General features: G+C 42.3%; 2 protein-coding genes and 1 long non-coding RNA gene across 4 annotated transcripts; 2 read left to right on the plus strand and 1 right to left on the minus strand.

The window, feature by feature from the left end:
- Nucleotides 1-1,891: 1,891 nt before the first annotated feature.
- LOC148389477 (dynein axonemal intermediate chain 2-like) lies at nt 1,892-18,108 on the minus strand. Of its 2 annotated transcripts, XM_088392204.1 has the most exons (14): nt 17,967-18,108; nt 16,167-16,242; nt 15,755-15,862; nt 5,368-5,565; nt 5,128-5,289; nt 4,935-5,056; nt 4,538-4,860; nt 4,352-4,482; nt 4,165-4,287; nt 3,828-4,051; nt 3,589-3,724; nt 3,370-3,516; nt 3,127-3,297; nt 1,892-3,055 (listed from the first exon to the last, which is right to left on the minus strand). In XM_088392204.1, exons 4-14 carry the CDS (start codon nt 5,548-5,550, stop codon nt 3,044-3,046), a joined length of 1,734 nt encoding a protein of 577 aa, XP_088248330.1. In that variant the 5' UTR covers nt 5,551-5,565; nt 15,755-15,862; nt 16,167-16,242; nt 17,967-18,108; the 3' UTR covers nt 1,892-3,043. The 2 variants fall into 2 exon arrangements, with proteins under 2 accessions (XP_088248330.1, XP_088248331.1); XM_088392205.1 differs by lacking the exons at nt 15,755-15,862; nt 16,167-16,242; nt 17,967-18,108 and having other exon boundaries at nt 4,538-4,651; nt 4,718-4,860; nt 5,368-5,635.
- LOC148389478 (uncharacterized) lies at nt 2,556-5,309 on the plus strand. Its single transcript, XR_015861755.1, has 2 exons — nt 2,556-2,841; nt 2,915-5,309. It is a non-coding gene; the product is annotated as an uncharacterized LOC148389478 (long non-coding RNA).
- On the plus strand, nt 6,817-20,829 carry lpar1 (lysophosphatidic acid receptor 1). The gene is made up of 3 exons (XM_088392206.1): nt 6,817-7,126; nt 12,237-12,985; nt 18,020-20,829. Exons 2-3 carry the CDS (start codon nt 12,247-12,249, stop codon nt 18,334-18,336), a joined length of 1,056 nt encoding a protein of 351 aa, XP_088248332.1. The 5' UTR covers nt 6,817-7,126; nt 12,237-12,246; the 3' UTR covers nt 18,337-20,829.
- The last annotated feature ends 773 nt before the right edge of the window (nt 20,830-21,602 follow it).

The following is a 21,602-nucleotide window of genomic DNA, read 5'->3' on the forward strand; positions in this document are numbered from 1 at the left end:
AGCTTCTTTCACGTTCAGCAGGAGCTAAAACTTTTCCCGCAGGTGCACTTAACGAGGTAATCACACGGACACTCCATTAGGTACACCGCCATTTTCAAGTGTACCTAATGACAGGCCACTTTATTAGGGAAATATTATGGTCAAACGTCAAAGGTGTGAAGCTCTAGTCCTCGGGGCCGCGTTCCAACATGTTTTCCAAGTGACCCTCGTTAAGCGCACCTGCGTGAAAAGTTTTAGCTACTTTTACATTCAGCAGGAGCTAAAACTTTTCCCGCAGGTGCACTTAACGAGGGAATCATACGGACACTTCATTAGGTACACCGCCATTTTCAAGTGTACCTAATAACAGGCCACTTTATTAGGGAAATATCATGGTCAAAGGTCACAGGTGTCAAGCTCTAGTCCTCTGGGCCGCGTTCCAACATGTTTTCCAAGTGACCCTCGTTAAGCGCAGGTGCGTGAAAAGTTTTAGCTTCTTTCACGTTCAAAAGGAGCTAAAAGTTTTCACGCACCTGCACTTAACGAGGGACTCACACGGACACTCCATTAGGTACACCGCCATTTTCAAGTGTACCTAATAACAGGCAACTTTATTAGGGAAATATCACGGTCAAAGGTCACAGGTGTCAAGCTCTAGTCCTCTGGGCCGCGTTCCAACATGTTTTCCAAGTGACCCTCGTTAAGCGCACCTGCGTGAAAAGTTTTTGGTCACTTTCACGTTCCGCAGGAGCTAAAACTTTTCCCGCAGGTGCACTTAACGAGGTAATCACACGGACACTCCATTAGGTACACCACCATTTTCAAGTGTACCTAATAACAGGCCACTTTATTAGGGAATTATCATGGTCAAAGGTCACAGGTGTCAAGCTCTAGTCCTCTGGGCCGCGTTCCAACATGTTTTCCAAGTGACCCTCGTTAAGCGCAGGTGCGTGAAAAGTTTTAGCTTCTTTCACGTTCAAAAGGAGCTAAAAGTTTTCACGCACCTGCACTTAACGAGGGACTCACACGGACACTCCATTAGGTACACCGCCATTTTCAAGTGTACCTAATAACAGGCAACTTTATTAGGGAAATATCATGGTCAAAGGTCACAGGTGTCAAGCTCTAGTCCTCTGGGCCGCGTTCCAACATGTTTTCCAAGTGACCCTCGTTAAGCGCACCTGCGTGAAAAGTTTTTGGTTACTTTCACGTTCCGCAGGAGCTAAAACTTTTCCCGCAGGTGCACTTAACGAGGTAATCAAACGGACACTCCACTAGGTACACCACCATTTTCAAGTGTACCTAATAACAGGCCACTTTATTAGGGAAATATCATGGTCAAAGGTCACAGGTGTCAAACTCTAGTCCTCGGGGCCGCGTTCCAACATGTTTTCCAAGTGACCCTCGTTAAGCGCACCTGCGTGAAAAGTTTTTGGTCACTTTCACGTTCCGCAGGAGCTAAAACTTGGGAATCTTGTAAAACATGTTGGAATGCGGCCCCGAGGACTAGAGCTTGACACCTGTGACCTTTGACCATGATATTTCCCTAATAAAGTGGCCTGTCATTAGGTACACTTGAATGAACTGATTCTAAAGATTCAGTTCACCTAAGAACTGGAATGCACATAACTAATACAAAAGAGTGCAGACACCCATGTGAGGCCAGGTTGAAACAGTCAACTGGTTAGTTACATGGGCTCTTGCTCAGTAAGAACTTGGTTCGATCCCTCGTGAGAGAGTATAACTGAATGTGCAATTACCCCTTAATTCTTTTTTTTTTTTTACCTCGTGTAGTGTACCTATTAAAGTGTCCATGAGGTGTACCTACACATATTGTTATATAAAGCAGTTAACCAAATGTCTGATTGTTGTTTTTATTGGCCAATATAAAAACAAGGAATAAAACACCAGACAAGTTTGAACATGTTTATTAAAAATATTAAAAGTAAATTTCAAACCAGCAATCCAATGTGAAATTGCAGTAGATATTTTGGATAACAATATGTAGGCGTATATATGCATACACGTTATTTAAAAACGACTATTACACGTTATTTAAAAACGACTATAAGTGTTATAAAATCAACATTACCCGAAGAGAAGCATAATATCCCCGTTGTTGCATAACGGCGCATCCCTTCATCCAATAAAGTTAGCCGTTAGCTTGGAGAAAACGCCCATAAAACAAGTGGCGTTTCAGTGAGTGGTTCTTTCCTTGCAAATCGTAAATCGACATTCTGGCTTACATAGTTCACGCCAGGAGGGAGACGCAACAGATTCACTGACTGATCCGTTGATGCTCAGGAAAGAAGGCAGGATTCGCGCCCTCGCTGATCCATTCTCGCGATGAACTGGAAATGCATTCGTGAACGGGAAGTTATGTCATTTTCTTCTTCGTTTTGTTTGACGGCGAGGTGGCACCAGCTTCAATGGGCATTACCGACACCTACTGGTTGAAGTCATAAGAACTGAAACAAGAACGAATCACTTCAGGAAGTGATTCGGTCATTCTCGTTCACTGAAAAGGGGGGGGGGAGACGATTCGTTGAACGATTCGTTTGAACGAATCTTTTGAGTGAACTGATTCTAAAGATTCAAAAGAACTGGAATGCACATCACTACACATAATTGAGTCTGAACACGGAGAGTTCTTTGTCTAATAACTGCAGATAGCCTTGAACTCTTCCTTCCTTCTTCAAGTTTTACTGTCAGGAGTCGAGCAGTAGGTCGGTTTTTCCCTTCTCTGGTGTTTTCCTTTTTTTTTGTATGGGCGTCGCCTCTGCTTGCTCATCTTTGCCACAATATATCAACGACTGTGACAATCATTTCAGTCTTGGACTTCTTGGACTTCCCACGCTCAAGGTACTAAAACTGTCCTTGGAAAGTATTCTCTGAAATGTCTGTCTGACATAAATTGTTTCTGGGTTTGACAAAGAAAATCTGCAATGGAAGAAGACTTCTTGATAATATCTGGTCGAGCGACTTGAGAAATGATGACCATCTTGCTGAGCACCACAAAGTTCTTCTTGGACTCTTGTCGTCATCTGCTGTCTGCTTCTCCGATCTATTTGTAATGCTGTGACAAGAAGATAAAGATGAAGATGGGCTAACAGAATTTTCTACAAATTGATGTCAATGTGGCTCTACCCGCTGTCTGGACTCCCATTGCTTCCTCCTCTGCTCCGAGTCCAACAGATTGTAGAAGTCATACTCAGGTTTCAGGATCAGCTCCTTGAGAGTTTCATCGTCGGTCTCGCCCTCGTCCCCTCCTCTCTGAGCCCTGAGGACCTTTTCGCGCTTCGCCTCACGTTCTAATATCTAAAAAATAAAAATGGAGGCATCACCTTTAGCAAAAACGAATCTTTGCTGTCGACATTTGGCATATCTCACTTCGCTCAGGAGGTCCTGCTCATTGTTCTGTTCGGTGCACAGTCCTGAGGAGATTTTCATGAGCGAGATGACACCCAGCTGAGAACCACAAGCCACCTTGGACCCAGCCTCATGCACCTTGACGGTACACACAGGTTCTTCCCGCACCTGAAATCAACGTCAACAAGATTAAGCGAGAACAAAATACCGTCACAGAAACATGAGAGAACTTCATAACACCTTGAAACTGATCGTGGGGTCGTTCTGCTTAAACAATATGTCCCAGATGTCCAGCCATCCATCCATATTCACGGTGACGAAGACCGAGGGTCTGACAGGACTCCAGCAGGCATCTGTTAGATTTGCATTCTGGTGCCTGATCACAACAAAGACTCATCACTGACCTCTCCCCAAAAGAACCAGAGAATTAAGCAACCAACAATGGTAAAGACAATGACACAGTGAGATTAAAATTGTACTTTGTCCACATGATTGCTGTCTCCTTGATTTCATCTGACCAAATTCGGGCCCCCCAGTCTCCCACAGTTAGGAAGTTCTGGGGAAAGAAAGGGTTCCTCTGGAGGGCATAGACAGGTCCATGGTGGCCATCGTATGTACATATGATCCTCTCAGTCGGAATCTCAGCGGTCCTTTTGCAGGACAAAACTGCCCCCTGTTGTGTCCCCACGATGAACATGTTTGGCTGTAGACACAAAGGGACGGTTTTAGAAAGAGCTTCTGAAGCAACCCGAATTGATCAAGGGTGTGACCTTCTTAACATCCAATACGCTGAAAAGTGGAAGGTCAGGAACTCACCGAGGTAGCGGTGTAGTCCAGAGAAATGGCTCCTAAAGCGTTATCGAGGTCGTCCTTCCTTTTGATGTCTAGAATCAGCCGTTCTATGGGCTTGCTCAGGTAGCGAACATCCCACCACAGAATCTGGTTCAGAAGACTCAGTTGAATGATCCAAATAAAACATTCAGAATGTCATTGCTCTATCAACCTGTCCATCTGTAGATGCAGAGAAGGCTTCATCAGATTCCAACCAGATCGCTTTGTAAACAGGATCTGTGTGACTCTCCTCCAAAGGGGAAACCCCCGTAGCTTGATGGCCAGCACGGGCATCCCATAACACTGAAAGAAACAAAACATCATTGAGGGTCAAAGAACCTCTTTGAGGAGAACTCACTAATCTGTCCATTGCGGCAACCGCTGACAAGAGTGTTCAAGTCTTGAGGGTTGTAAGTCAGACATACGAGTTGAGACGTCGCTTGGAGAACAGCCTGAGGGTAGTTGGGGCTCTCTGGAAAGCAGAGATGGTTATCAACAGATTGTCGCGTGTGATTTTCAATCTGTCCATTTGACCCACCAATGTCCCAGATGTATGAGTCTTTACTCATATCTGCTGTAAATTTCCGCGGGTCGAGGCAGGAGTAAGCAGCCGCTAGTTTTGCGCCTCCTTCAGGTTGCCAAGAAAAACAGGTGATGCTTCGTTTCGCCTTGCTGCGGTCTCTGAGGAAATATTTGATAACGTTTAGAGATGGAAAGTGTCAACTTGGAAAGAGCTCCTTGGAGAACGTAAGTGCCTGTATTTATTGACAATCTCGATAGAAGGGACTTCCTGAAGCTCATCCAACAATTCCTCATTCTTAAAGTACTCTTGGTAGATGTCCACAGCGTTGTTCTGTCCAACACATTGTCCTATAAGCTGAATCACAGAACATTTCGGAATTTGTGGTAGCAAAAATCAGGTGCACATGGATTCATTTGTGAATTTACCTCGCCGAGCACCAGGACGCTATTCATGTAAATTTCATCTTTCTCCACCTTCTTTTTAAAACGAATAGTTTGTTCCATCTCAAGTGAGTTGATATCTTTGGGCCAGCCTCCTTCCACGTGATTTATTCCTTGGTTTTCATGCTCAAATCGATCTGTGTTTACCTGGAAGGAAATATAATCAAGGGGTCTGTTTCAAGAAGTTCTCCAAACATATCTTTTGTGATGATGTGATTTGGTCACCTCATGCTCAGACATTTCATAGCAGCCTTGCACTCCTAGGTCTCTTGTCGTCTTCAGGATGAACTGCGATGCCAGCTTTGGGTTGGGAGGCATATCGACGAGCATCTCCACATGACGATCTGAAAAGAGACACTGACGGCCGAAGTCACTGCGGACCTTCGCGTATTCATGGACGATCTCCATCCCGCTCAGGAATGCCTTCAAAGAAGATCAGAAAGGTAGGAAGGATTGCAATGGAGGAAACCGGGAATTTATGAGCTTCTACTTTTATAATGAAAGGATCACCTTCAAGGGAAAAATGACATCAAACTTGACTAAGCCTTGAACTAAAGGTCAATAAAAAAATGAGGGCACTAATGTCATAGAGATACAAACAGCATGTCAAAGAGAGGAACTATGACATTTGTGATGTCGATTTTTTTCAACGGTAGTTTCAGTTCAAATGCAACGTGAAGAATCGATGGTTTCAGGTGCACAACTTTGAAAAGAGGTTGCAGAACTTTCAAACTAATAAATGTAACATGTCATCTTGTTGTGAGACAAATGAACAGCACATTTTTCCGTGTTTTGTGGCTTTAGCGCTTTTATAATACGCGAGAAGCTGCAGGTTAAAACACCTTAGTAAGTGCTCACAGATGGCGCTCGCTCAGTTGGCAGATGAAAATGGCAAATAGTTTCTCATGGCAAGGAGAAATTCAATATGAGACCATTTTTAGGATCAATGGGACATATACAAGCTGAGCCAGCATAGTCAGACAGGAGGAAATATTTTGATAATATAGAAAAGGTTAATCGGGAAGGAATATAGAGTCTCACTTTTGAGTCCCCCCCTCTAACCCCTCCCCACTCCCTTCCTGTTTCTCTCGTTTAACAAGTTACTGGGAAGAATAAAATCTGTTTCCAATTAAGCACGGGGGGGGGGGGGGGGGGGGGACTCGCAACTGCTGGGCAATTTTAAGGGACGAAATGCTGATTTTGGTGTACTGTAGGAAAAAAAGCAATGCTTGGCTATTTCACTTTTAAGAATATTTAGTTGTATTGTTTTTACTGGAAGCCATTTTAGTTGGATGTTAGCTAGGCCACATGGAGATAAACAACAATTCACACCTAAGTTCGATCCCCGCTGAGGCTCCGCTTAGTCCACAGTATCTCCAGGAGGTACTTTTGTGAGATGACTTGATTTGACTTTTGTGTGACTTTTTCTCATTTATTTCTTGAATCAGTTCTGCACGTTTGCATGCAGACAAATGATCAGATTTCCAAACAGGCAAAATGTTTGTATTTGTTTGCACACATGGCAGCAAACTCCAGTGCGTCAGTTTATTTAGCACTCATTTTCCACAGTCTGTGTGCGCGTCGGTGACGTCATAAGCAGACAACAGGGTCTCTTCCTGGAGCGTGCGCGCGCGCGCAACGTTGAGCGAAAAGCAAGTGAGGGAGGGGGAGAAAGTGAGTCGCAGGGAGCGCGGCGCGCCAGGCACCAGGAGGAGAGCATCAAGCGACTTCATGTGGGAAGGAGAACTGCAACTTTCTGCAGGAAAAACAAGTGCTGCGTGTTTTTCGGGACATACAATGCGACTACTTGGCTTTATGTTGGATTTTGACACCTCGCCACTTTGACAGGAGTGCAACCCGAGTTTGTAAACTCCGTGGGAGGAATTTCGGGTTTTCCCCTACGAATCAAACTTTTGGGGTCTGGACATCCAGGAGCCACTCGGGAAGTAGCATCTTTCTACAACTCTCACTGGGAAAACAAAGTGTAGGTATAAAAATATACTTGATTCATAAAGCGGAAAAAAAACAATTTGATTATTGGGCATTTTTACCTGCCACGTAGACGTGCATTTGGTTCTGATAAAGGCTTGTTTGATAATGGCATAAGCAGATGCCTCAATGTGCCCTGTGCTTTTTTTTTTTTTTTTTTTTATGAGATGACGCTTGTTTGTGCGCAGTTGTGAAGCACAGCAGCGAGCGACTTATTGCGCCACGGAGTCTGGGATCTTGCGTGGATCCAAATAACTGCTCTTAATCATCTAAACAGATTACATTCAGTTGTGTTGGAAATTTAGGAATTTCAGGTCACTGTTTACTTACCACCTAAGACCACAACCCACAGGGGGTCTTTGATGATATTGAAGAGTGTGAAAAGCATTTACACTTTGGCTCGGGGTGAGGGGTCAGTGCTTTTTCAAGATGTTTTAATCATGGAGATTACTTTCACCTCCCCCCTTTCACCTTATAATAATAATTGGCTGTGCTGTCAAGGATTTTCAGTTCTTATTTTCTGCTTGACACTGTGTCGCCACCACAAACCAGCGGCCAAAATATGATGTGAGAGTTTGATGTGAGCTCACTGGTTTCCTTAGCAACCAGAGAAGCTGCACAGACATTAAATCTACTTGAAAAGTCTCACTCAAATAAAACCAAAAGTGACGGGATTATTTTATGTCTGACTTCCGACATTGGTAATCAAACAAAAGTCGCTTGCAAAGACTGATTGTCTCTTCTTGGAAAGAATGTTTTATGTTTCCTTGACTTTTCTTGGGATGACTGTTTTATGTTTCCTGACATGGACTTTGACATCCGTCAGAAGAAAAAAAAAAAAAAGTGGGTCCTTGAAACATCTGTGTTGTGATTATTCCAAGCTTCCTCCTCCTTGCCTAAAGACTTGCATTCCACCCATTCTTCATCTTAGAGTGCAGATTGCTTTCACATTCATGCAGGTAGTAAGCACACAGTAAAAAAAAAAAAATCACAGCTTGTATTTTGGGGCTTAAAACAGTAAGAAAAAAATATTGTTTGCAATTTTACTTAGTGTCTTTAAATTGGGAGGACATTTGTTTCCCCAAACATATCCAACACACTCTTCAGTGTTTTCCTCAGCAGTAAACAAAATTTTTCCAAGAAGCTTTCCAGCAACCTCCAGTATGTCATGATACATGTTTAGAAGCTGACCGATGCCACGCGTGCTCAAAGGAGCCTGAGCCGATGGAAAATGATGACAGCCAAAACGGAGCTTCGCTCTGTGTGGCATCGGATGAGCTTTGCAAAGACGAGCCAACATCATCAGGAGCACGTCTGTGCCTTTCGCTTGAAAATAACCGCCTCCATTTTATAGGTGGAATTAAATTTGGGTGGTGTTCCTTTAAAGATGAGCAAAGGTTTACTGTTAAAGCACATAATGACTGGAAGAAACCCAAGAAAGCACTTTGGTGCTTTCAACTTCTGTCCCAAAGCAGCTGTAAGAGACGCTTTCTGGAAAAAAAGCTTTTTAGAAAATCCAATACTTGAATATGTGAAGTTCTTTGTGATGCGCTTGCTTGCCCTTAGTCTACACCAGAACATGAAAAACCTACGTTGACTGACAGACGGCCTGAGGGGAGCTAATTGGAGCAGCTAGCCAGAAACATTCCATGGTCAATCCCTGACAAGAAGATCCTGGTTGTCTTCTATTTACAGTTTTGCAAAAGGTGTAAGCTCACGATTAGGAGCGATGTCAGCAATCTTGATTGATTCCAGAACTGTCCATGAAATATTTCACTGACTCTTTGAGTTTCTGCTTATGTAATCTCTGGAATCTTCTTTCGAAGACGAGATGACACGCTGACATTACACTACCGATAAAACTGACACGCATAGTGAAGTTTATCTTGACCTGAGGGTGTTTAAATAAGCTGTCTTGTCACAATGTGGCTATTTAGAATGAAAACAATGCAGACGGATTTGGCCGTTTGTCAATCTAACTGGCAATTAGGGTGTGACTGTGTACACTCGCAATTATATTTTGTCTTGTCTTGCAAAGAGCGGGTTTTACTCCAAAGACAACCTCCGTATTTCTTTTGGGCTCTGTAGATTGTCTGGCTTTTACTTTTTACACTTTGCAATTGTAAATCAGATTGCTGTTAGCAATGGTGGGAAAACGAAGCTTCAAATATGCTTCAAGAAGCAGTTGTGTAGTTTTTATTTTAGTACACCTCGAGATGACACTGCATGCCAGCTTTGTGTTTTGTTTTGGAGACTTTTATGGAAAAAAAATGCAAAAGCAGCACTTTCCTCCACTGGGATACTTTTTTTGGCTTGAATCCATTACATTGTGTTGTCATGGGACAACAATGGCAGCCTTGTTAATTGTGTTTCTGCAATGGAGAGTGGCAGAGTAGTTGAAATTGTTTTGCTGAGAAATGTTTTATATGTTATTTAAACACCCTCTGGAATCAATCAATGCAAGTGAGCAGATGAAAGAATCACTTTTAATGGGTCGAATTCTGGGAGGTCTGAATGACAACATGATGTCACCACCGTGTTAGGATATAAAATGCAATCCACGCAATATTTGCCGGTTTCAGCAAGTTGCTCATAGAAACCAAAAAGTGGAAAAGCAAAATGAAAGGGTTCGACGTTGGCTTCTCCAACCCCCCGTCGGTCGGTCGGTCAGATTGCAGCTGTCACCATGATTTCCCAAGATATCTTAGAAAAAAAAAACGGGAAGCTAAATTAAAGGGTTTGTATGATATATGAACGACTGGATGTTTTGGAGAAACTCGACAACACAGCTAGAGACGCTTGACGAACCTGAAGCAAATGATGATTTTACAAACTAGCTAGCTCACACGCTATTTAAAAACTAAACCACGTGTAGTCGTAGTAGCTGGTGGAAGTGTTTTGGGGTATGGTACGATGACGAGAATCCCGTCACGCTGGCAGTCACGCGTGACTCACCTCTGACTCTCAATCCATCCCTTGTGCTGAGCGCTGCCACTAATCAGCGGAGCCTATGTGTGAGTGTGTGTGGTTTCCGCGCACTAGAGAAACTTAGAGAATGAAAAGCTTGTATGTACGTACTGTATATGTGTGTATGTGTGTGTATTCTGGGTTGTTAGACGTCGCCGTTTTTTGGCTTTCTGGAGTGGGGGGAATGCGAACAATGTGCACATTGTGTGAAGGGCAAAGTGGACCGGGAGGGAGGGGGTGAGGAGGGTTGGAGGGGAGGTGTACCATGGAGCAGCAGAGGAAACACAAGGAGAAAGGGAGAAGTTTGAAAGGCAGTGCGCCATTAGATTAGAATTCATTTTTGTAATTTTGTATCGTGTAACAAAAGCTCCCAAGGTGATAAGTAAGTGAGGAGTGAGGCAAAGGGAGCGCAAGGTCACACTAAGCAAATGAAACGGAGAGTCAATGAATGATTGAAGACATATGGCCGAGTTGTCACTCTATGTTAGCCCCTCCGTGACAAGGCGGCTCGGATAGAATTTACAGATTATCCTCACAGTCAAAGGTTCACTTCATTATCATATTGTTTCTTTGTTCAATGGTGACGCCACACACGCAGAAATCTCAAGAGATACGCCGGAACCCAGGGCTCGCGTGTCGTTGTGAACCGTGACCTCTTGACCTTTGGACTTTTCTGTGAGAAGCACCAAAAATGCTCGTCCAATTGGGAGTCGCGCGAAAGGCCATGTTTTACGTGCAAGGACTTTGGATGCTTTGAAAATGACCTCATGCAATTTGTGGGTGGCCCTTTCATTTTTTTTTTGCCTGTCGGGCTCACATGGACACACACACACTTTATTCTTTCTCCCCGCAAAGCCAGACCTTATCACACATTGCTAACAAGCATGCAACGAGTGTGTCGACACAGTGAGCATTTTGTTCTGGGTCTGTCTAACACCTAGGATTCAGAATACACACACACACACACACACACACTTTTCTTAATGTTCCACAATTCCTGTAATGGCACCAAGTGAATCAAAGTGGAAAATGCACTCTGATGATGTCACCTCCTCATCCACTTTAATCCTGACAACTGGCCCGAGACATCTAAAAGCGAAACTGCTCCCTCCAGATACTTAATGGCTAAAGATGACAAGTGGACGAAATGGGCTTTCATCTGCGTTGTCATAGAACCCGCCTCATTATGGATCTATCGGACATTAGGGCTGCCGCTGTCACTCAGACTCTCATTTGAGTGCTTTTAACGGCCAAGCCGCGACTCCCTCTGGAGATGCAACAAGTGCAGTTTACAGGAAGGCTGGATAAAGTATCAAGATCGATATTTACAGAAGGCTAAAATGTGTCAGGAAAAGTTCAGGATGCAATTTGTTCCATTGCGATGAGGCTTTCTGTGTTTTGAAATTCAAATTCTCCCTGAGACTGATCATCCAATAATCTGCATTATTGCGGTTGTAGAATTTATTCAGCAACTGAAATGGGATTTCACATCCATCACAGAATAAAGTTTATTTGATTGATTAGAACTTTTTTGCTATTATTGGTGGACTGCCATGCCTAACACACACACCCGTTTTGGCCGAGGAATACTGGAATATATTCCGCTGCCAGCATTCCCAGCCGGCATATCGGTCAGTACTGTATTGTCTTTGGCTTGCTAATAACTGGGCCACATTTGGATTTTATAATGCAATGTGGGCAAAAAAAATATCCATTCAGGAATTGTGTTATGGTTTTTAAGCTAACCATAAATGTGTTAAATATCAGGAACTTCTTTTACAGTTAATAAGCAACAAACAAGAAGTGTATGAGTTCCATGTCTTTCAATGTGGTCTCATTATGCTGCCTTTTAATTAGCAAAGTATTTACAAAAATGAGTCCAAGAGGGGGGAGGGCTGTTCTTTTTGTTTACAGATGAGTGGAGTTTGGCAATTTGGAAGATCGGTCTCCGCCAAGCTCGGCTGGCGGGTGCGGTAAAAGGGAGTGTCCTAGACAAGTGGTCTAATGAGACACATTTTATTCCTAAGTGTTTGTGGGATGGGGTGGGGGCGAGTATGATATATGTACCATTATGAGATGTTCCACAGCCCCCATATGTCAAATGCAAGGAACTAATTCGATGTGACTCTTCATTTCAGAGGCTTCAGAATGGACGAGGAGCAGTGCTACTACAACGAGACCATCGCCTTCTTCTACAACCGCAGCGGCAAGTACCTAGCGACCGACTGGAACACGGTCAGTCGCTTGGTGATGGGCTTGGGCATCACGGTCTGCATCTTCATCATGCTGGCCAACCTCCTGGTGATGATTGCCATCTACGTCAACCGAAGATTCCATTTCCCCATCTACTACCTGATGGCCAACTTGGCAGCTGCGGACTTCTTTGCCGGATTGGCCTATTTCTACCTGATGTTCAACACGGGACCAAACACGAGGCGTCTGACCGTTTCCACGTGGCTTCTCCGCCAAGGCTTGATCGATACCAGCCTGACGGCCTCGGTGGCGAATCTCCTGGCGATCGCCATCGAACGCCACATCACGGTTTTCCGAATGCAACTGCACACACGCATGAGCAACCGCCGCGTGGTGGTGGTCATCGTTATCATCTGGACCATGTCCATCGTCATGGGAGCCATTCCAAGTGTGGGCTGGAATTGTATCTGTAGTATCAAGTCCTGCTCCAACATGGCGCCGCTTTACAGTAACTCCTACCTGGTCTTTTGGGCTGTCTTTAATTTAGTGACGTTTGTTGTCATGGTGACGCTGTACGCGCACATCTTTGTTTACGTACGCCAAAGGACAATGAGGATGTCACGTCACAGCTCCGGACCACGACGGAACAAAGACACGATGATGTCATTGCTGAAAACCGTGGCGATCGTTTTAGGTAAGCATCATCCTCTCGTTCATATTAATCTGTGGATTGTATAGTTCCTGAATTTACTGAATATGATTTGAACTGACATATTCCATACTCCACACCAGATGATAAATTCTTAAGGCCAGAACTATGTATACAAGACTCACTTTATATTCAATCATAATTATGTTTAGCTACATTTCACTGCTTTGGCATTGTAAATTACCAAGGCTGTACTCTTGAGGGTGCCTGGATTATCTTCCATCTGAGCAGTGTGTAAAGTCTTGACAGTTTTACGTCCAAGCATTCCATGGAGAAAAGGCTCCCACTTTGCAAGGTTCCAAGACTCTTTGCTTGTGCAACAGCTTTTTTAAAATTGGCTACAGTTCGCTAGCAAGCTTAGCAAAAAAAAGTGAATTCAAGTGGTGGGAAAAGCACATGTTGGAAAAGCAGGATGTGTTGGTCCTAGACAAAACATACCAGAGGATTCCATGTGATTTATCTCTGATGTGTTTGCTATCTCATCCTGTTGTCACAACCTCCTAAAACTATGGACACAAGGTGGGAATTTGTTGCTAAGAAATACCAACATCTTACTTAACAACTACACTGTTACCAGAACAATGAGTCCATACTTCTAATCAGGAAGGCTTCCCAAAAATCACACCGCTATGTTCTAAATTCTGATGAGTGACTTCATCTTGACACAGCTTAGGCTGAGGCAGAGAATTTTCCAGAATACGCCCATCACACATTTCTCAATTTCACAAGCAGCGCCGGCAGCCGGACGGCGTCAAAGCACCTTACAGTCTCTTAACAATTTACTGATCCAATCCCGTGTTGAGTTCCTAATGGCTGATTTGAACAAAGCTATAAATCATAATAACCAAGCCAAAAGTAGAACTACTAAAATGCTTTCCAGTCTTTCAAAAAGTTGCCAAAAATGACTCGTTTTGGGCGAAAGATTAAAAATCTGAATATCCCTCCGAGATGTCTTGTCAGGCTTCTCCCATCTGTTGGCCAGACCGCCCTGCTTGTTCCCTTTCAGGATGCCGTAAAGCTGATAGATTTCTGAAGGCAATGAAAGAATGGGAACGTAATAGGCCAAAGTTTGTTTTGCACATTCAAACACATCCATAAGCATAGACATATGCTCTATTTGTGCCCTATCACAACTTTTTTTTTTGGGCTTAATATAGAACTGTGGGATGCCAGATCTGCTTAGTTCTCATCAACTCTAATGCAGCTGTAATGTCGTCCAGTGATGGGAACACAAAACCACTTGATTAGTTTAACCATTGACAGATGAGCTTGTATCCTGTGCGTTCGTACAAAATCACGGGACTGGAAGACATTTTATGACATTTTCAGAGAGGGGGGGGGGGTGCTATTGTATAATCAGCAGGAAAAGGTGGAAATGGTTCAAATGGAATTTGCCATAGGCAGCAAATTCACACAATGACAATGAGGGTTCTCGAAAAACTCATCATGTCAGTTTTGGATCTCAAAGATTTTCAGAGCTCTTCCATTTGATTATCAATGGGCACTATCACTCTAATGGGCAATCGTACTCTAAGTGCATACTGGTCTTATTGTAACTCAGAATTGTGAGTGACACCAACAGAGATGATTCTTTACTCGATTCACTTCTGAGTCAACAAGTCCAACTAAATCCTTTATCCATGTGTGTGGTTTGTGCGTCAGACAAAAGCCATTCAGTGAATGAATTCTCTGGATTGTCTTAGTGTTTGGTGCGTGATCAAATCACAGCATGTGGTGTACCCAACACATTGCACAAGTGTGTGAAACAAATGTGGTGAAATCTGCCGCAGTATCATTAAAGACTTTTAAAGCGTGTCCACTTTCTTAGTGGAGGCGGAACCAATCAGACATGGTAACAAGCAAAAGTCTGCCATCCACTGTCGGAGTGGAAACATGCCTGGTATGCAGCTCACACTGTCACCTGTTGTGTGTGCGTGCGTGCATCTAAGCTCTCATTGCAAAGAATTCCCGTTCACAGTGCGTCTTTTCTAATCAGGCACAATAGTGTCCTTATATGTTCAAGCGTTACATGCGCATTTCCACCACATGCTGTAATCTGGTTAGAAATGTAGCATTAAGAACTTCTAAAACAAATTGTGTACTTTTTTTTTTTTCTTTAGGAGTTGTTCTGTGCTATACTGGAATATCCTAAGTACTATATTGCAGGAAATTCCTGTTCACCGTGTGGCTTTTTTAATCAGGCACAATAGCGTCATTATGGTTTGGGGTTTAAGCATGTCTAAGTTGCTAATTTGCGGCTATAAGATATAAGCTTCTTTGAAATGTATCATTAACGGCTTCCCCAACCAGTTTTACTCATTTCTTTGGCTTTGCTTCACTTTTTTTTTATAGAAACATAGTAATCTTGCAATTTAGGAGCGGCTATTCACTAAAATCTGAAATAAGGGATTACCGTATTTTCCGCACTATAAGGCGCACCTAAAAACCTCCAATTTTCTCAAAATCCGACAGTGCACCTTATAATCAGGTCCGCCTTATATATGGACCGATATTGAGCCACTACAGCAGGCTTATATATGGACAAAGTTTTAAAATGGACCATTCATTGAAGGTGTGCCTTATAATCCGGTGTGCCTTATATATGGACAAAGTTTTAAAATGGGCCATTCATTTAAAGTGCACCTTATAATCCGGTGCACCTTATAGAGCGGAAAATACGGTACTCATTTTGGAGGGGCAGGTGGAACATAATTTACAATATTGTACTACAACATACCATGTCATTGCACTCACCTGATATGGCGGAATGTATATTTTACATGATGGACTTCTGTTGAATGGAGTTGTGGAGAGATTGCCGATGATGAGATTGCTAGAGCTGGTTTGGCCAGAGTGTAAACGCTACAAAAAAATGAGAGAATAGTTGGTTAGACAAATATTATCTGCTTATACTATCCAAGCCATTGCCAGCTAATTCTATTTTGGCCATTTTTTGTTGTTTTTGTTTGAATGAAACTGAAACATTCTTTGTGAGCATCTCAAAGAAGTCACTGTTCACTGTTGTTTTTTAGGCACGCATTTAACATTCATGCTGAAAACGTAGCAATGCTTTGTGATTGTATCTAATCTACAGTGAGTGGAAGAAGTGATGTGGAGAAAGGGAGAGCGAAAAGAAACCACAGAGCCATTTTAGTAGTATACGTACAGAAATGGTTTCTGCTGACTGCTTTATTTCAATGGCATCACGGTCATGACCTCGGATGATTACTGGCTTAGGAAATCTTAGAATGAGATAAACACAGAAAGAGAAGGTTAAGAGGGCTGAACGATTTGGAGAAGGCAGATTGCTGGAAGTAAAGCTTAGCCAGACATTATGTACAATGGACAGATGAAAAACTGTGACTGTGGTCCTGTCTGAGAATCTTATTGCATCAGTTGATGATTATATAAGTGCTGGCGCGTGTTTGGCCGCACATGTGTTTATCTTGTGCCCGTGAATTCATGGAAGGATTTGATGATTAATCCTGACTCATCAATCTTAGTGATCTGATTCATCCCTTGGTATGTACTACGTATGCGAGCTGGAGTTCATTAACACCGAGTACATCGGTCCTGTCTGGATTTGTCGTTGTCCCAAAGCCAGACATGACCTGGGAAATTTCAAAACGCTTTTCCAGACATTTCAAGATTTTCCAGTCACTGCCGAGGCGCCGTGTTTATTTACATTTCTCCGCAGACAGCTCGGCTTCTCCAATTTCTTTCCCCTATAGTTGACGTTTTCGAACAGTGACAAGGCAAAAGGGGTTCACTTCCTCAAGGCGAATGGATTTTTAGCAACTGTCACAATGAGGTCAATTTCTGAGATTTTTTTGTCATCCTTCAGAAGAAGGAAGGCAATTTTGTGTCGGGTGGAGTACCAGTAGCTACATTCCCCTGGATTTACAACGGAAATGAAAGATTTTCATGAGGGGAACCTTTCAGAGATGCAGACTCTTTACTTTTGGGTCATTGATAGTATATTTCAGATTTTGTTTTCCTGAAGGAACGAAGGCTCATTAATTGTGTTATACTATATGCCGAATCTTAACCCTACGGAATAGCATGGTGGGCTAGCAATTAGCCTCACAGTTTCGACACAAGTGTTGCATTCCTGAAGTTCCTATCAGTTAGATGCAGTTCTTTTCATTTACAACTGTTTATCATATCTGCTTGGAGATTTACATTACATCATAGAATGTTTCCAGACCCCACGTGATATTTTTTTGGTGTGACAGTAAAAGCCGTATTTCTTATTCCATTGATATACTAGTTGAATGATGCCAAGGCTTGTCAAGATCAGAGGGGGATGTTGAAACAAACGATTCGAACAGCTTGGCCGTAAGACATTCTGGAAAACGAACAAACTCCAAAGATTCCGCCTGCATTGCTGGGAAGTGAGGTCGAGACCTTTTGCTGCAGCTGCTGCTTGCAAAACCCGACTGGATAGCATGCCTGGCCTTTAAGGAGGTCGCTGTCCTCATATCTTGTCAATACTTTTTTGTCCTTCTGTTTTCAGGGTTTAATGTGCTTGAGTTTAGTCGTAGTTAGCACAATTAGACTCTGTGGACTCAATTCACTGCACTTGACCTTGCCATTCATGAAGAATGAATCAGAGGCAGTCACTGCAGTCACACTTGTCAATGACATGTGCGATGATGAAATTGTACATAACATCATCTGGACACGGGATACACCTAAACTCACTGACGACCCAATTTAGAAAAACAATTGCCTTCAAAGTACCTCTGGGAAAATGAAGCTTCATGAACCAGTTGTATTTTTTGACTCCCCTAGATGGCGCTCTCTGGCCTACATTGGGCTGAAAGCACAGAGTCTTGCCATTTCTTAAATCCCTTTAATAAAACCAACAGTGGCATCTAGAGGAGTAAAAATAAAACTTGTTCACGAAGCAAATTTGAAGCTTCATTTTCCCCATCACAACGTCAAAGTAACTCATAAGTCTTACCTGACTTGTCATCTGCGTGGCTCCACGTTAAACGAATCATCATGTCTTTCCAGGCGCATTCATCATCTGCTGGACACCAGGTCTTGTCATCCTTCTTCTTGACGTCTTCTGCGCCAGCTGCAACGTCCTCACCTATGAAAAGTTCTTCCTGCTTCTCGCCGAGTTCAACTCAGCCATGAACCCCATCATCTACTCTTACCGCGATAAGGAGATGAGCGCCACCTTTAGGCAGATCCTGTGCTGCCAGCGACAGGAGAACATCAACGGGACGGTAGCGGAGGGCTCGGACCGGTCGGCGTCGTCCATCAACCACACGGTGCTCAGCGGCGGCATGCATCACCATCACAACAACGAACATTCAGTGGTGTGAAGATCAAGGTGAATCGTTGAACTCTGTATTTGAAGGTCAAGCAACTCCAAAGGTGGTATGAAGATTGTGGAAGGAAGAGAGACGCTTTAGTGTTGTATCACGGGAGAACACTAATTATGAAGATCCTTATTGACTGAAATGCTGTTTTTATTTTTTGTTTATGATGTTTTTCTATTTGTGTTAAATGAGTTGCTGTTAGCAAGCTATTGCGTCTGTAAAATTACGATAATGCCAGTATGACACGGGCGTCCATTACGATTACTTACCGAGCCAAAATACGTAAGTGAATGCAAGATTTGTATTTGTTGTTAATTTGATATTTAGCAGGATTAGGCAAAACCAATTAGTTTAGGGAGAATGCAAGATTTTTGTCCTTCAGAGTCAGGACCTGCTTCACCTCAGATTTTTAACATTTCGGCCTTGGCAAAGGTCTGAGCTTCTTTCCTAGCCACTCTATTTACAAGATTGGTTTTGTCCATTGTGACTAAAGGGGTTCCATTACATCATTCGTATGTGTTAGGAAGTCATTGCTCAGTGAAACAATAACGTTTCAAGATTGCTTCATCGATTCAATGACTGACCTTTTGGGTCGTAACCAAACTCTTATTTTGATTGTCATCGCCTATGTGTAATTGTTTACTAATTTTATACAACAATAAATCAAATTTGGGGAACCCAGAGTTATGTACAGTAGAAATACCAAGGAGCATCTCCAAATGAGCTTCAGGCTTTCGGCCAACTTTAATACACGAGTCAAATAGCTGCATGAAATCGCATCTTGTTTATTTCCCTTCTAAGGCATTCAAGATAACTTGTTCTCTCCATCTGACCAAAAAAGGGGAGGAAGTTAGTTTACCGCATGCTGGCGAAGAGCAGCCGTGTTACGCAGAGAAAAGGTGAAGGTCACCCTATTAGCGTCGTTAGCCGACATCATATCTTTATCGTTTGTTTTTGTGTCCATGAATCAGAAGAAGGCCGGAGGTCACGCAGCATCTTATCGTCGGTGGGATGAATCATGTAAAGGACAAGCGTGAAATGGATTCTATGAAGGCCTTAAGTTTGAAATTCACAGTAACTGAGGTCCCGCTGATGTCAAATTTCCATTTTAATGAAATCCTTTTATTTGGGGGAAAGGTCGCTCTTATGAGATCACAGTTTGGCTTTGGAAAACACCAGAGCTGAGCTGAGCTAACTTATCCTTTTGACCTGAGATTGAATATCACCCAGCAGTATTGTCAAAGAAAAGTTGAATGTACATAGATGATGAAGATATGAAATGATGGTAAAGTTGATCTTTACTATTCCATTTCAATTGTTTTACCATTCTACAAAATCCCTGCTGTCACTGACAATTTCAATCATGTTTTGATTATAAAGCCACAAGTACAGTTTATTTCATTCAACATTGATCAGGAGACAGGAAAATATGTGAGATCAAAACACTAAAGAGTTTCATATTTCAGAAATAAAATGCCAGCAAGTTTAACATCCTCGTCAGAGTAACTCGGAAGTTGAGGTCTGTATAAAGATTACAGTGTTCTTGTTTTTAGCATCGACCCGAGTCAGACTTTATCATGCATGTAGCACCAGCTGCTTAAAAAAGATTTTTTTTTTTACTTTTTCGAAGACTGTTATTGGTCATTTTGCTATCTCTAAAATTAATAATAAAAAAAAAAACAGTTTCCGTCAATCTTGCTCAACATTCTATCAACTGTGAGTGATATTTCCCTTTTTGATATAATCGTTTACTTCCTCTAAATTATTGCTGAAATGACTTATCCCCTTTTCAATTTATAATGCTTGTCTTCAAGAAATGCCACTTCACCTCCAGCGATTTTACTGTAACTACTCTGCTGTATCGCCACATTATTTCCAAAATGCCTTGAATTGAACAATTTTTGGTTCACAACCAATAATAAATTGTAATTATGCCACTGACCAAAATTGAATCCAAATTGTGCATTCCTGAACCTGATCCTCCATATTTGTAGTCCTGATCAAAATCTAGTCAACCAACAAGATGGATTATATCAATGAGTCCGTATGTGTATATATTTGTACAGTTTGTGTGTATATAAAAAAAATACATTATTCAAATTGAATCACCAAAGGGATTTTTTTTTTTTTTTTACATTTTAACTGCTAAATCCCATTCAAAAGTACTGTAGGGGGTACCTTAATGTCTTATGTAATTAATTTCCTTAATCAATACGAATAATTAAACCAAACAAAATGATGCCTTTGAGAAGCACTTTTTTGATCTAATATGGTTCTTGTGCACTCAACTGTACACTTATCATTTGTACTTTTTGCCCCCCCCCTTATACTGTTTGTTCCAGCATCCAATGAATTACAAAACTGTCTCAAAACAAATAATAGCCTGCATAATAACATGAAAATGACTTCCATACATACTCTTCCCTGTAGGTTTTAATCTAAGTAAATGTCAAGTGGCGTTATCAAAAATAAAAATAAAACCAGAAAAGAAATCTATGAATTGTGTTTTTTCTTTTTAATTCAATTTGTGCCCACTGACGACACTAGAAACCAATGGAGCCAATGGCTGCTGACTTTGGTCAAGCGAAAGAAACCCCTGGACACGTTGCCAGCAATTGAGAAAAGAAACAGAGAGCAGCGTCATGCAAATGGACCAGAACAAGAAATACAGTACGATGGAGGCTGCCAAATGGATCGAGGCATTAAGAACAGCACGAGAGGACATAGCACATTAGCTCTATTGTAGTATCAGGGGAGTCTTTCTTCTCAGATGTTCACACTTGACCAGATGTTGCCAGGTTCATTGGCATTCCACATCCCTTGCCCACAAGAGAGTACTAAGAACCTGTCCAAGGTCCCCATAAGAGATGAAAAACCAGAAAGCGTACGTGTGTGTGTATGTTATGGTATTATGGCTGAGTTACTTTAAATATGCACATGACATTACAATCCTTTCTAATGCCTGACAAGTAAAAACAAGGCTCGGAGTCTTTGGCCGTGAAGGTTACGACACAATATGGGGCGAAGGTGATGTGTGTTTCCCTTAAATAAAATTCTCACTCAATATTGCATTGATCCGACTGATTCAAATAAATGAGTCCAAATTTGATATTTTTATATAAACACACTAAATGTCGCAGCCAGCTGAACAGCCACAAAGCGCAAACAACATTGCAGATGTGTGTGTTCAACACACACTGCCATGTTTATTGTTCCACAAAATTGGAGTGTTAGCCTCCAGTTGACTGATATATGCCTGGCCACTTCCC

The sequence above is a fragment of the Syngnathus floridae genome, chromosome 12 (genome assembly GCF_059516105.1).
Source record: "Syngnathus floridae isolate MCC-2025c chromosome 12, RoL_Sflo_1.0, whole genome shotgun sequence".
Taxonomy (NCBI): domain Eukaryota; kingdom Metazoa; phylum Chordata; class Actinopteri; order Syngnathiformes; family Syngnathidae; genus Syngnathus; species Syngnathus floridae.